The 15,353-nt window shown below is 40.2% G+C and overlaps 1 protein-coding gene across 9 annotated transcripts in view; it reads right to left on the minus strand.

Annotated features, from left to right (window-relative positions):
* Positions 1 to 3,830: 3,830 nt before the first annotated feature.
* LTBP1 (latent transforming growth factor beta binding protein 1) overlaps positions 3,831 to 15,353 on the minus strand; it is a 189,431-nt gene continuing 177,908 nt past the window's right edge. For all 9 annotated transcript variants that reach the window (XM_059841317.1, XM_059841314.1, XM_059841319.1 and 6 more), the window contains 3 exons: positions 9,534 to 9,656; positions 6,098 to 6,247; positions 3,831 to 4,872 (listed from right to left, as the gene is read on the minus strand). In XM_059841317.1, coding sequence (XP_059697300.1) covers positions 4,703 to 4,872; positions 6,098 to 6,247; positions 9,534 to 9,656 — 443 coding nt within the window. In that variant the 3' untranslated portion in view covers positions 3,831 to 4,702. The remainder of the gene's footprint in view (positions 4,873 to 6,097; positions 6,248 to 9,533; positions 9,657 to 15,353) is intronic.

Raw genomic sequence — 15,353 nt, forward strand, 5'->3', positions numbered from 1 at the left:
TTTCTTTCGTTTATGTCATTCTTTCCCCATCAGGTAGTAAAATCTCTTACTAATACAGGTTGTCACAGGATAATCCTGTTTCATTACATGTTCTCCTGGCACATAGGCACAGAAGTGGTAAATGTTGGTGAGGAGCAAAGTGGTGCTTGGATTAAAGATCTTGCACAGCTGTGCCAGCTCTGGGGGTGATGCCCCAGATGGGTCCAGATTTTCCAGTCCTTCTGTTGTGTGAGGTTATTCCTGCAGCTGAAAGCAGTAACAGTAGGCCAGTCCTGCAGCAGCCTCTGTTACTCTCACAAGGTAACATTGTCACTCACTGAGAAACCTTTAGCAAGTGGCTGATTTTCCTCATGCCCTCAGTTATTCTGCTTCTCTTCTGGATGCATCACATTCAGCTTCCCTAGGTAAATTTCAGATCTTCTGATAGAAAAATCTATACAAATACCAAATAATCACAGAATTAATCAGTTTGAAAAAGACCTCTAAGATCACTGAGTCCAACCTATGATCAAACACCACCATGTTAACTGGACTATGGCACTGAGTGCCACATCCAGTCTTTCCTTAAATGCTCTCAGGGACAGTGACTACACCAGTCATGGTCTCAGAAGTGAACAGTAGCCTCTGTTACACACAGAAATTCACCCCTTTCTTTGCTTGAATGGCTCCTTAATAACTCCCTTGGCCTGCTTGGTGTTAAAAGAGGCCCCAGCATGCACAAACTGCCCTTCAAAGTGGGTGGCATTGTTAAAAGAACAATACTGTAGTGTCTTCCAGAGGTAGCAGCAGGGTTCCTGAGTTTGCCATGCACTTTGAAGGAATGCACTGTGGTTTAATTGCTGCCCAGATCAGGCCTGTGACATGCTCTAATTGGGTCTGTCACCTTTTTTTTTTGAGGAATTAGGAAAGTGCCAAAGCCAGGAGCCCCTCTGCTGCCAAACTCAGGTTCAACCCACACGAGGGTAACGACCAATGTGAGCTAATAGGTCACAACAGCCCCTTTGGCGCCTTCAGCATTCTAGCACTTCTCTTAGTCAGGAATTTACTTGAGTATGTCAGTTGCCACTGACTAGCTGAATATTTGTCATCACTGTGAGCTCTGTCTCTTGGACCCAAACAATCTGTTCAGCTGCTAGAGTTCCTTTCCCAAGGAATGTTACTGTTCACTGTGATAGTTTTAACACTGGCTAGTTTTTTCACTGAATAGCATCCCAACATGAAAGTATCTGTTCATATCAAATATCTTTCTAGCTGAAATACATGTAACCCCAGTTCCATAGTAACTTCATTCTCATTAAAACAGCAGCATTAAAAGGGAACTAGCAGAATTCAGTTCTACCGTGTCAGCAATTTTATTTTTTGTAGCAAGGAAATGTCTGCCTGAAAAAGAACGGATTTTTTTTAGAGGATCCATATGGATATATAAAGTATTGGTGCCATTTGGTATAAATTGTAATCAGTTCCAGATTCTGCTGTGCTCAGAAACTTGAATCATGGAACTGTACGTGGTGGTTTCTGTATTTTGAAGGCTCTCACCTAAACCGCAGCTCTTGTAACAACTAAAATGGCTACAGCCATGGTGTCCAATCCCTTGTCTTAATCATGTTAAGAAAATGTTTGTTTAACTATGAATCAAAATTGTATTCCTAAGCCCTGCAGCTTTTCAGGTGAAATGACAGAACCAGCCTCACTATACTGGGGCAAAGTAGGTGGGCTCCAGAGGCTGAATTTCACTTAATTCCTCCAATTGTGGTTCCTTTGTCAAGCATTTCTGAAGGCCTGGAGCCAGGCAACGTGGAATACTAAGCACTGGGATGTAAGTGGGATTTAGGCTGCTTGGTCTGCCTTTGGCTCCCTGCGTGTGTTTTAAGGCATATTAGAGGTACAGGAAGGTGGAAGGGAAAGGCACAAGCACGCACAAAGTCTGCTGCCTGCTTACACAGTGTCTGTGATTGATAAAAGTGTGTGGCTGTAACGAGCACACGGCTATCGAACCAGCAGCACATTTCAAGCTTCATTCAGGACTTGAGTCAAGTGCTGCCCTCTTGAATTAGGTAGGGGAGATGGAAGATGGCTGGACACACCAACATGTTTTTTGAGAATTGCTGCCAACAGAAACTGATAGGTGAAGAGATGGTTTAGGTTTGCTGGGGGATTTGTTTCCCATGGAACCAGAGCCAGCACAAGGCATCAGTTTGAACCTACTGGTAGCTTTCAATGCTGTGACCAATTTCCACCATGTCTATAAGGCAAACTAGAGCAAAAGGCCAGCACAACCTGAGGTCTGTGAACTTTGAGGAACAGCTAGAGACAAATGAGCCAACTAATCCTCCCTGCTGAGAGCATAGACAACATTTAGTTTGGCAGCAGTTGTGCCAGTACATCGGCACCTGCCAGCCTGTCCTGGCACTCACACCTGCAAACAGGTGCTACCTGTGTGTGGATTGATAGTGTACTGGGATGCTGAAAATCTGAGGCTGGGGTGAGAGCTGCAGTGGTGGCTTGGGGCCCCAGGCTGTCTTACAGAGATGAACACAGCTGGGTACTGAAGCAGGGGGAGGTGGGAGTCAGGAGAGCACTGTCTTGTCTATGAATTTTCATGGTGGCTGAGAGCAGCCCAGGGCTCATCCTGAACCCAGTGAAAGGCTGTAACTGTGACCTTGCTCTTTAGTAAAGTTGTAGGATTAACCCCAAGCAGGACAACTAAGAGCTCTTTAGTTACAGCATACACTAATAAGACTAGACCTTCCTTCCTTCCTTCTTCCTTAAGCACAGCAGGTAAGCAAGAATTATTTTTTGACTAGAAGAGTAACTGGGCCTCCAGCCTCCCCTGCCTAATTCTAGAAAAGTAAAGAGACTATGGCACTTCACAAAGAATCTCTTCCCTAAAGATCCCTCTTTCCAGAGTTTATTGAGAATGTTTACTGCATTTTGACAGTATCTCCACTAGTCCTAGTGTCAGGTTCCAGCAGACAGAGAGAAGCGTCCTGGGAAGGACAGATGCCACTGCACATTTACAGTCACATGGACTTTAGTAAGATCTACTGTGGTGTGCAGAACTGAAAAGGACAGAGCTTATGATATTTTTGGTTCAGTGGCTGACCTGAATATTGGAAAATAAATTTTATTCAGAATCAAAACAAGTTTTGACTTTGTTTTTTTTTTCTTTTTTTTTTTTTGAAATGAGAAATAACCAAATATTTGGACAATTGGACTGAATTTGACTCACTTTTTAAAATCTCAAGTTATCTTTCTCCTTTTAATGCAGGGCAGGTCTAGAAGACACAGCAAAACATTTCATTTGAAAAATATGAAAATGACCTGTTTCAGGATTTCTGAAAGAAACTCTTTCACTCTGGAGAAGGTCAAAGTGAAACATCTGTCAGTCTCCTAATCTCTCTCTCCTTCCACTGAAAAATAAGAGCTGATGGGAAGGTACAGTTCATCAAGAAAAGGAAATTCTCCCCCTTCTCCTTGGTATTTCTGAAAACCAGGCCATCATACTGCAGAGTGTTATTTGCAGATTTAGTGGGAAACATGCCTAAACCAGGAAAGAAAAAAAATTCCATGTGAATCAGCTTCCAAATCAAACAGTTTCTGTAGGTCTGTGTTTGAAATTTTCCCCCTGGAAGCCTAACTTCAGGCATTAACTAATTCAGGTTCTGGTCTTATTAAAACAGAATGAGAAGGAAAAACCAGCCAGACAACTCCCTAAAACTATTGTAATGTAAATTAAATCTAGTACTGAGAGGCTGATTCTTGTAATACAAACACACACAAAAAAAAAGGGGGGAGACAGGGAGGAAAGGAGCCAAAATTAGTAAATAGTATTTTTTTCTAAAAAAAGGTGATTTTATTGAGTTTTAATATACAGCTTTAATATGTTAGGGTAATCATACAAGATCTCTCTTGTGTTCAATTTACACATTACAATAGAGATGTGAGCTAAAATCTTTTGGTTTAATGTACAAAAGGAATCCAATGTTGTCCACTAGCAGCTTTGAACTTGGCAAGAAAGGTTCTAAAGACTTTAAGTGCAGTAACAACCATAGAGGATACAAAATGAATATAAAGACTTTTCGCCAAGGTATATAAACATTTGAAAACAAATGGTGCCTGCTCCACAGGGCAGACAACTAGCAAATAAAAAAAAAGTCACTGACCAATGTTCCAGGGAAGGAGGAGCATCACCCTGTGTAACAGTTCTTATAAAATGGACTAAGAATATCTGTATCATAGAATTTGTACTGATCAGGAAAAAGGTCTGAAAAGAAACAGTAGGCAAGGAAATGAACAATCAAAAAAATGACATAGTAATATAAAATATTTCCATCACTATTTAAATGCCAAATTAATCAAGCAATAGTAAAAAAAAAATCCAAAACAAAACTAAAAACAAAAAACCAAAGCTCTTCCGTTTCAAATAACAGCACTGTTTTTGATTATTTTCAAAGATTTTTTTTTTTATGAACACACTATATACTTGTTTCTTTCATACAGAGCAATGTGTCCATTTGGTCTGTAACTTCAGTGAAGCTGATAACCAACCAACCCACCCATCACGTCCCACCTTTGATACATTTTAACCCTTTTCTCCCCTTTCGTTTGCTACTCTGGCGCCTTCTCACTTCAAGTTAAATACTTTTCTTCCTTTTCTTTATACAGTGCAGAGTGTGTGGGCTTAGGATGTGGAGATTTTCCTCTACTCCAGTTCACTCTCTGGTTCAGAGTTCAGTGGTGTGCAGTAGTTTGGCTTGTCTGAAGGCACGTACCCAGGGAGACACAAGCACTTGTAGGAGCCTTCCGTGTTAATGCATTTGGCATTCTTGCAGAGGGACATCCTGTTGTTCAACTCGTTGCACTCATTCACATCTGCAAAAAGGAGACATCAAAAGACACATGTGCTTAGGTCTGGTGTGTAGTTAATACTCATTTAGTTCCAGCATTGTTAGGACTAGAACAATCTGCACAAATGCCCTGGGAGCTTGATTTTCAGTTCCGATTGGGTGGAATTAGGCTGGGCCAAAAGCCCTAAAAGATGAATTGGGAAGAGGTGGAAGTTATCATAGGAAATCAATAGGGCCTTAAACTGTTAGATTACCAAGTCCAAATTCAGCCCAGCTGCACAGCAAAATTAAGTAACCACTTACATGTGTTTATCTGATGACTGAAGAGTGACTTTTAAGAAAGAATCTGGAAGTTCTCAGCATAACGTCTGTACTTTACCAACTGAATACTTTAGGAGCTGCTGGTGCTGTCAGCTGAATAGCTGTGAGGACAAACTACCTGCACTCAACACCACGCAGCTTTGGCCTGACATACACTGCAGCTACATCTTTTCTTGCTAAGGAGACCAGCTTGCCATAAAGCCCTGAAGATTACAAGGCACATGGGCAGCTCCTCATCATAGAGCTGGGAGATTTCAGCTGGGTGTCACAAAGCAAAATGCTAAACAAGGTTAGCGCAGACCTTAGACTGAAATAATCACACTGCTTGTACTAGGCTTCTACACCGAGGGGTGGTTGTTCTGCTTCATCTTCTCACTGACATTGTTGTTTTAATTGAAGATATAGATGTCTTGGTTAGTAAACGTGAAGACTTACTAGTCTGAGAGTGAGAGAAATAGTTGAGTGTGTTAACTGTTGAAGTCTGTGAAAATCAGGGGCCAAACTTCACCAGCTGGTTATATGCATATTTAGGCAATCACTCTGAATTCACTCTTAAAAAAACCACTCCTAAAATCACTCTTCTGCTCTGGATCCAGTTCCATCCTCCTAGCTTACTAAAGCCTTTGAAAAACATTTGGTCTGTACATTAAAGTCTTGATATAAGTTTATCTTCATTCCAAGAACGTGTATCTGTTCAATTCTACTCCCTTAACTGAACACAGCTGTAATGACCAAGATGCACTGAGAAACACCAAGATATTTTTGTAACAATAATTACTAGCCTTTGCAGTAAATAAAACAAAGCTTGGATCTTTAATACAATTCAGGTGATCATCCTTAAACCCTTTGTTCAAGGCCTCCTAAGGTCAAGTGACTGAGTAAACTGACAGACTACCAGGAGATAACTACAGGTGATATGCTATCCTCACCAACACAGGTCATTTTGGCCATGTCCAGGTGATAACCATCAAAGCAGTCACAGGTGTAGCCCTCCTGGACTCTCACACACCGGCCATTTTCACATCCATTCAGAATACCACATTCCTCTGCTTGTAGCTCCTCAAAGCTGTTCAGGAATCCTGGGAGGAAAAAGAATTGCAAACAAGTAGGTTACAAAGCTATTGAATCAGTACACCCAAATATATAGTGGGAGACTGAAATTCTCTCAGAAGTTTACTGGAATGTGACTTGACTTTGCAGAATATAGGTCAGCTTTAGCAGAGCTGTACCATCTGGAGTTTTAAATGTACCAGAAAAGTGCTGTGATATGTTTCAAGATGGAAACTGAATAACTTGGTTAGCTCTTAAGTTTTATTTTATGTTAAAAATCTGTGATTTTTTTTTTTTGTAGAATGGAAACTCTGTAATTTCATTGTTTATTTTTTAAAGGGTAAGTCAGTGTTTTCTAACTAGCACCTTTTATTTCAATTGTTATGTTTATCAGCCTTTAAGGAAACAAGTGGTCACGCCATTTGGGAAAGTTTCTTAAAACAGGATTGTAGAAAAATAAGGTGGGTGTGTGTGTAGAGGGGTAAGAGATGCATTATAATTTATCCAGAAGAAAACATATTAAAAAAAAATCAATCCCAGCTGCCATAAGGAAAATAAGAAGAAATCAGAGACTGCTTTCCTGTTGTGGTTTTTTGTTAACAGCCCTTTGGCTTGGGCTTCAGTGACTGGTGCCAGTACAAATACCTATAATCTACCAATTCCTCCTTGTCATAATTCTAGATGGTGAGGAGTCAAAGCTCAAAGAGTTGAGCTTTTTTTTTTTTTTTTACCTCTTATACAAAGAGTTGTCTTTGTATTCAGTGGTTTGCATAATGCTTTTTGTGCTCCCTGCCTTAGGGCTTTTGTGACAGTTATGCTTTTATACATAAGGAAGAATTTATACTTACAAAATTATTTTACATTTTTACATGTTCAGAGATTGTCTCTAGGACTGAACTGTTCATCTAAGTCCTAAGATTTTTTTCACTAGCTATCTGCTCATGGAGCAGTGATGTAACAGGACTGCAGATGGCAGCCCATCACATCAAACAGACTTCTGTGGAAAAAGCTGAGAATGTTTGAGTCATAAGTTTAACAGCACAATGAATAAAGAGGGGAAATTGGAGCTGGAGTGGAATAGAGAAGGATATATCTCCCCATCTGTCCTGTAACAGGTAGTGGCTCCTCCAACAAGCCAGCAACATATTGAAAAACTGTTTACTGATTCATATTGCAACAGCTGTGATACATGTATTTGCTAAGCTACCAAGGAATATGAATTTCTCCCTTCCTTATGTTTTTTTCTCTTGTCTTTTCCTATTTACTCCATCCTGTTTTGGTCCTTGAGGCTTCCTTTTCTACTGACCTGCTTTTTCCTTTCCTACTCTGCCCTTTCCATATCTTCATCCATTTAACTTCCATCCTGCCATTTCCACTCCCCCTCACTTTGACTACAAATACTGTTCCTATCCTGGATTTTCTAGCATGGTGGACTTCTAAGTAAGGATCAAGCTGGTCAGTAATATGCTAAGGGGATTCTGAAGACACTGAACACATAATGTGAAGTAAGTACTTGCTGACAGATGTCACATCTCAAGAACATATATAATACACAGGATGTATACAAGTGCACATTAAATGGGAAACATCACAGTCTTTTTCATGAGCCTTGTAAATCACTTCTCAGTGCAATAGTATTGAGGATATTGAGCACTGTCATGATGAAGTTCCATTACTTGCGGGAGTCCTCTGGCAGAGCTTGTAGAGAGCTCAGGAGAGACCCTTAAAGTAAAGACCTTTTCTAATTTAGAAAATAGTACCAAGAAAGCCAATGGTGTCCTCCCAAATACACAGGTATTTTTTAAATTAAAAATTTCTTAGAAATATAGCTTATATGTAGGCATATAGGCGTGAGCATAAACTTACGTACACACATATATACATATTTTTTCTCTCCCTCTCTCTCTCTCTCATGAATTCAGTATGTTGTAATTTTAACTAGCTAAAACTAAAATATGTATCACTCACAGCAAGTTCTACTTCACAAAATATACTCTAGTTCAAAACAGCTTGAGGGGACCTGTACTGTAATTCTCAGATATGTATTTGCTTCTGTAGAAACTGATTGCACAATAACAAATATTGCACTGAAGTACATGGCCCTGCCATGGGATGGGATGTATTGCTGTATTCCTCACACAGCCTGCAGCAGGATTGTGAACCTGAAGTCTCTGATGCCCTAAACAGGATGTCCCATCTGATTCAGTGATAGGATGGGAGCACGAGCCATGAGCTCTTAAGCCTCTGCCCCTAAGAGGTTGGAACTAAATGATCTTTAAGGTTCCTTCCCACTGCAGCCATTCTATGAAGTGGTCTCAGATGTGGATTCAAAATTGTCCACAATTTATAATACTTATGTATTAATAAATTATATACCTTGTTTATACCTTGTGAAATGCTTCTTTCCAGATTAACAGTACATTAACATTGCCTACCCAGTCACTGTTTTGGGTTTTCCATGGTGTAATCAGTAGTTTTCAGCTGTGGGACATTTCAGTCATACATCAACACTCAGTAACACTGGGGAAGAGTAGAGCGGCAACCTACAGGTCATGCATTTGTAAGCATGAGAAATTACCAGCTCCCTCTGATACTTCCACTGTTCTTCTCTAAAACTGTGATGAAATACTCTGGACCTGTACAGGGTGCCTGATTTTGAGGAAGATGCTGAAATCTGTAAGCATTTATCTCCTGCAAATGTTAACAGTGAGCTGGGCCCAACCCAGCATAAAGAGCCCTGATATTCCTCAGGTATGTGAGAGATGCTGTGTACAATCCCTCACACCCTGCTTGGCAGGCCAGAGCATCCAGCCTGAAGTCCATACATGTGTGTATTCTCTGATCACACTGTGCTGGACATTTTCTCTGTTGAGCAAGAATGACTTGCATGCTCACTTCACCCATACAAGTTCTGTTGGGAAATCATGGAAAGACTTTTTTTTTTCTTCTAAATTTAATGCACTCTGGAGAAATCTGTCCCATGCTCCAAAGGAAAATCAATTTGTGAGAAAGAAAATTGGCAAGCCTTTTGACCTTGAGCTGTAAAACTGTTGGTAAACACAAATTTAGTATACTTGGCACAAACTGTTCCACTAGATTAAAAATTAATTGTACACTGAGCCCAAGTGGACTCTCATACAAACCTGGCTCTTGAACTGGAACACCTGACTGAAAGCCAGTGTCACAGGAATAACTAAAGCATAAATAGGCCACACTACCCAGAAGCAAAGAGAAGAATGAAACTGGCTACAGAGAAAAAAACCTGAAGTAAAAATCTCATTTCAAGTCTTTTACATAACAGAGAATCTCACTTACGGTCTTCAACGAAGTACGGATTGCTTTCTGGAGTGTAGTGCTCCTCAAAGTCAACCAAAGCATCCTGTCCATATGGCCGGCGAGATCCTGGAACAGGAATGTTGCACAGCTGGGCGTAATCCTCTGAGGGGGGAAAGAAAATAAGATACAAAAGTAAACACACTTGAAACACAGGCTGCATTACATTAGTCCCAGTGAGTTGTGGTTCATGTTTGCTGGAAATAAACTTTTCTTCCTAGAAACACCATAAATCTGCAGAAAAGAAAATTTCCAGAAAGCATTCTCTCTTCAAGAAGGATGTCATTAAAATGTTAATGAGCCAAATATATACTATTAAGTCATAATAGGGATAACACCAGGGATAGATTTGAGTCAATAACTGTACAAAAAGTTATAGGTCAGGTTCTTCTGCTCTGCATGGGAAGCAAGAGCTGAGGGATGCTGTGTATCCCACTGCTGATGCACTTCTTTCCAGGGCTATCTGTTTATACTCCTCATTCTGTGGAACAAAGGCTCTCCCAGACCATCATGGCTGCTAGCAGAAGCCTCCCCTCAAGGGAAGTAAATTGGGGCAGGTACAGCCAGTATTTCTGGCACTATCAGCCAAGCTGCAGAAATCAGAGTGAAAAATACTTCTAAAATAGCCCACACTTATCTACAAACTGGATCTTAAACCCACAGGATTAAAAGTGTGAGTGTTGTTCAAAGTCTCCTTGGCTGTGAACCTCAGAGAATAGGAGAAAGAGTTACATTTGATTTTGTGCCTGTCTCTAAAAGCTGAACAACACAAGTTGAGACCAAAGCAACTCCTCATTTTAGGTGTCAGAGTCCATGTTTGAAATGCTTATGCAGAGTTTGACTCTTTTATAAATCAAATAAAAATTGTGTCAACTCTGTTTCTACTACCCTTTACTAAAAGACATACAGTACAATTTGTTTGAAAACAGAAATATTGTTAAAATACAGCAACCCAGGTGCTCCCTTACTTTTGCTACAGTCTATTTAGCTTCTGGTTCTGTGAAAATTGCCTGGTGTTCTGAGAATCAGGCAGAGAAAGGACGGGAAAGAAAAACCACCAAAAGAGAGCGAGGAAAAAAAGCCCTAAGCAGATACAGAATCCAAGAATTGCAGATGGTTGCAGAGCCAGAAACCTCATGCTGTGTAGAACTGTCCCAGACAGCAAATAGTTGGATAAGTCCAGACTGCCTCTAGACAGTACAGAGCACAGCCCTACTTGCTGTCCAGCGCTGTAATTTTTACAGGTAGTATCTCCTCCACCTGGAACGATTTTATTTTGTACTGAAAATACCAAAGTGTGCAAATAGTCTGTTTGAATTCTGTGGTCAACAACTTGGCCCTTTGAGAGCACAAGACGGAGCAGTACAGGCAAAGCTTGTCTGTGCACGCCCAGAGCTGCCATGGCTGGCAGTCCAAGTCTGCAGCATGAACTCCCCAGAGAACTGAAAAAAAATCACTGTAAATCCCACCACATTCTGCTGCAAGAGCAAAGTGGTTTCCTCTGAGGTATGTCCTCCAGAATATATTTATATACAGTAATAATATCCAAACACCACTTTCCTCTCCCAGAGAACAAAGTACACCGCCCAAGAGCAACATCCCAGGGCACAGGAAACAAAGCCAGCATGGCAAAATAAACAACATATAGCAAAGGTTACTTACATCCCCGACTGCACAGCTTCCCACTGAGATACTGTGATAATGAGCATAGTTTTAAGAGTCCTCATAGGACCAGAAACACCCCACATCTAACCCCAGATTAACATCCATGCATGGGGACAGGTTATCATCTCAGAATGATCCCTTCATTCATATGGAATGGACACACAGGAAAGCCATGCAGAATAGCAAAAGCACTTTCTCACAGATGCCCACAAATGTTCTTGGCAAAAGAAATCTGTGTTCTACCACAAAATACTAATTCATCTGGCTGGTGTGGAAGAAACCACCACATACAAACAGTCAGCGAAAGGCAAAGGGACAAGACAAGCAGCTCTTAGGGATCACTGCCTCTTCCACATGAATGTGATCTGATGGGAAGGGCTGAGCAGAACCCTTACACTGGCTTCCCAGATTACTCAGGGCTAATTTTGCCATTAGTGATACTGGTAGTATAAACAATGTTTTAGGTCTGAAGAAAGCAGTTGGAACTTTTGAAAATCTATAGAGCTGGAGCTCTCATGTACAGGAGCGTTGTGCAGTTTGACTGTGACAGACTATTTTTTATTGCATGTCTGCCAATGCAACGTTGTTCAACATCTAAGGAAGAATTAAGAAAAGTTGAAAATAGAAACTTGTTTTCAGTCCCATTGGTCCCTCAAAAATCAAGTACTGAATGTCTGTATTTTTAGGTCTTCTACCTGTAACACTCTCTTAATACTGTACGTTTTGTTTAGCTGTCCAAGTGGTAGTATAGACTAAATCCCTTGTCTTTTATAATGTGTTGATTAAGCCACCAGGTGCTCAGGCAATAAACCCAAGGGGAGCAACAGCAACTCACCTAAGAAACCAACAGTAGAAATTCAGGACCAATAACAATGGTAAGTTATCTATTCAACCTTTCTCAACTTGTCTTTTTTTTTTCCCCTCTTTCTTTTTTTCCCCCAGGGGAAAAAAGGGTATGCAGAGAGGACAGTACAAAGACTGAAAGGTATATGGGGGGCCACATTCTGGAAAGGTCATGAGAACTGGTGTTTTGAAATAAGGTAGACTTGAGACTTGGATCCCTGACAAAAATGAACCCATGAGAGTGCCCCTGTGGAGGACAGAACAAGTTACAGCAATGACACTTTCTGTTGTTTTAAACTTTTCCCCTTGTTATGCTATGTTCCTACAGTTCAAATTAAAAAGAATGCATTTTGGGTCACTGTGATGTGCGCTGGTCACAGTTTTCCAGGAGAGGGAACTACATGAACAGAGTGCTGTAAGATTTGTGGGTGAAAGCATGACTGGTGCACAGAAGCTTGCAGGCAACTATTCAAATGGGAGAACAGCATGACATTGCCCAAGGGAAATGACAACAGGAGACTGAGATCAAGAGGGTGGTAAGGGGACAGAGACCAAGACAGAACATGTAACTACCCCTGAATGACAGAAGCATTTTAGTTGTCACAGAAATTAATGCTCACTTTGAAACAAATCTTTCAAGTAAATTTGACAGAAAATACTCTATAATTCACAATGAATGAAGAAATCTTTTTATATAGGGGTTTATTTTTTCTGTTCACTCATCTCTTGGCTGTGATCAGGGACAATATAACTACAGTTCAAGAGAAAAAAACCCCTTTGTTTTTAATATAGCTTAGTCTACATTGGTCCATGTGTTTCAAAGTCTTTCTCATAACTTGCAAATGAAGCATAGAGACAGCTTGTTGTATAACTTAGGGTGGCTATTATCAAAGGAAGCTGATGTATGCTTCCAAAAATGTAAAGGACATTTTTAAAGTCAGAAATATTGCCTATTAAACAAGTGTTAGGGGATTACATCTAGACACACATGTGTACTGGCACAGATGTCAGCTGTAATTGGTGATGAAAGCTTGGCTGACAGAGATGACACAATATCAATAGTATGGACTGACTGGCTTTCAGGTGCTTGTTAGCAAAAATGCAGCTGTGCAAATGTGCACCTAATTTGCATACAGAGTTGTAACTGAGCACACTCTTGTGAGCCTTACTTGTACCCAGAGGCCTAAAATTCCTAATGTCAGAAACCTTATTCCATATTTCATGTATTTAAAGCAAAATATTATATAAAAAGCTTTTCCTGACACAACAATGAAACAACTACACCGCAGCCAGTCCAGCTCCTGCCCATAAAGAAAGATTTATTTCTGCTCCAGCTCCTCAGAATTGTCACCATCACACACACAAAAGAAGCCAAGACTAAGAAACCAAACCAGATCCTTCAAATTATTTAACAGTGCAACAGTTTCAGCAAAGGTTCTGGACATCAATCTAAACTGGTTAAGTTTATGCTGTCTCAGGAGACTACATCATATGAGAACCAAAGCTAAAGGTTTTTCTGCTCTATATTTAGATTGTACTATTTGACAATTTTGAAAACTTCATTGATGTTGCTAATGGATAGATGCTAAGGTTTGCACTGAACAGCATTGATATCTATTCTACAGCACAAAAAAAAGGTAAGGATGTCAGTCTTAAAGGTTATTTTTTACTAGTTAAGAAGGATGTTCATATCTTTTCATGAATACACTCTAAATGAAATCCCTGAAAAAGATTCACAGTGGATGTAAACCTTTTGCTAAACTGAAATAATTACCAAATTGGTTGTTTCAAAACCTCTTGGTAGTGACCTTTTGTTCCTCTACTAATGCTACTCAAGTTTCCTAAAATGATCTTCCCATTCCTTTTGCTCCAAGTAGATAGTTAAATGTTGTAGTAAAAGTCAGGTTGTTTCTGACACAACTTTTAACTTGGCTTTCTGATTCCTTGCTGATTTCCACGTATACTTGGGATCTGAGGCTACATGGGAAAGAACCTTTAGCCAAAGCTACTCTGCATATCTCTCCTAACCTTCAGAAAAATCACTGAAATTCTTCATCAACAGAAATTAAATCAGCCAAAAGTCTGCACAACCGAACACAAGAATTTGAATATTCAAGGCCCAATCACTGCAATATTTTAAGCCCAGAGGACAGGATCCATTTGACCAGAGTCCTTACCACAAAGGAAGGAGCCACAATGCCATCCTAAATGGAAAGATGAGCAATGATCTACAGAAATGAATCCAGTGCCTCCCTGCTGATCTTTACCATCCCAAAACAGGAGAAATGAAAACTCATCCTTTACACACACTGGCTTTCCCTGTACTTCCAGATCTTCATGAGTGACATTAGCCAGAACTTAAAGGGAACACTATGTTCTCATAATATGGAAGCTCAGCCCAGAACTTACTCATAATGTTTACAAAGGATACACAGAGTTCCTTTGCAACAAAAATGCAATCCAAACAATCTGTTCTGCCAGAAATGGGCAGAATTCAACTCCATGTAGGCATCTCTGAGGGTCTGCATCTGAATTAGTTGTTCATTTCAATCCGTGGAAGGAGAGAAACACTTCTAGGACAGCATCTCATTGTAAAGCATGTGTCTAGAACAGGTCAGGGGAATATATTGCTCAGGGTGCTGATTTATCTTTCCTGACGGAAGGAAAAACTGGCAGCACTGATGTGGGTTTCTGTATAAAAACCAAAATGTGAAATTGTCCAAGAGAAATCCTACATTAAACAGCCCAGGTGATCCACGTTACCCACTACTCTCAGTGTTCTCCCAGCATGGGCTTTGCAAATGGTAAGGTGGAGATAAAGCGAAACTTCAAATACAATATGAACTGCAGTTCTTTATGTGACTTCTAATCCCACAGAACATCTGAAACATCTACTGACTGGAGACCTATCATTGTCTTTTCTGCAGATCTTCTAAACATAAAGTGGTTCCATAAAACCCACAAAGTAATAAGAATTCAAAACTTAAGAGTAGAAAAATTATTTCTAAGGATACACAAATAAGCAGGCTGATAAACTGAATGCTGGTGCCTTTTCCAGTTGCTTCAGAATGTGTTCATGACATTATCTTAGTACTCACACCAACAAAAAAGTTCTAAGTTACAGATATAGTAATGTACCCCCAATCTGAATAGTTATTAAAATATCTGCTAAAGCTGCTGAGTCACGGACCTCCCTCACCCTGGTTTTCTGCATGAAAGCTTCTCCAGGCAGCCAGCTACAGAAAAGAAAGTACCATCCTTAACTGACTGACATCTCTTTGGTTCAGGGGCACC

The sequence above is a fragment of the Haemorhous mexicanus genome, chromosome 3 (assembly GCF_027477595.1).
Source record: "Haemorhous mexicanus isolate bHaeMex1 chromosome 3, bHaeMex1.pri, whole genome shotgun sequence".
Taxonomy (NCBI): domain Eukaryota; kingdom Metazoa; phylum Chordata; class Aves; order Passeriformes; family Fringillidae; genus Haemorhous; species Haemorhous mexicanus.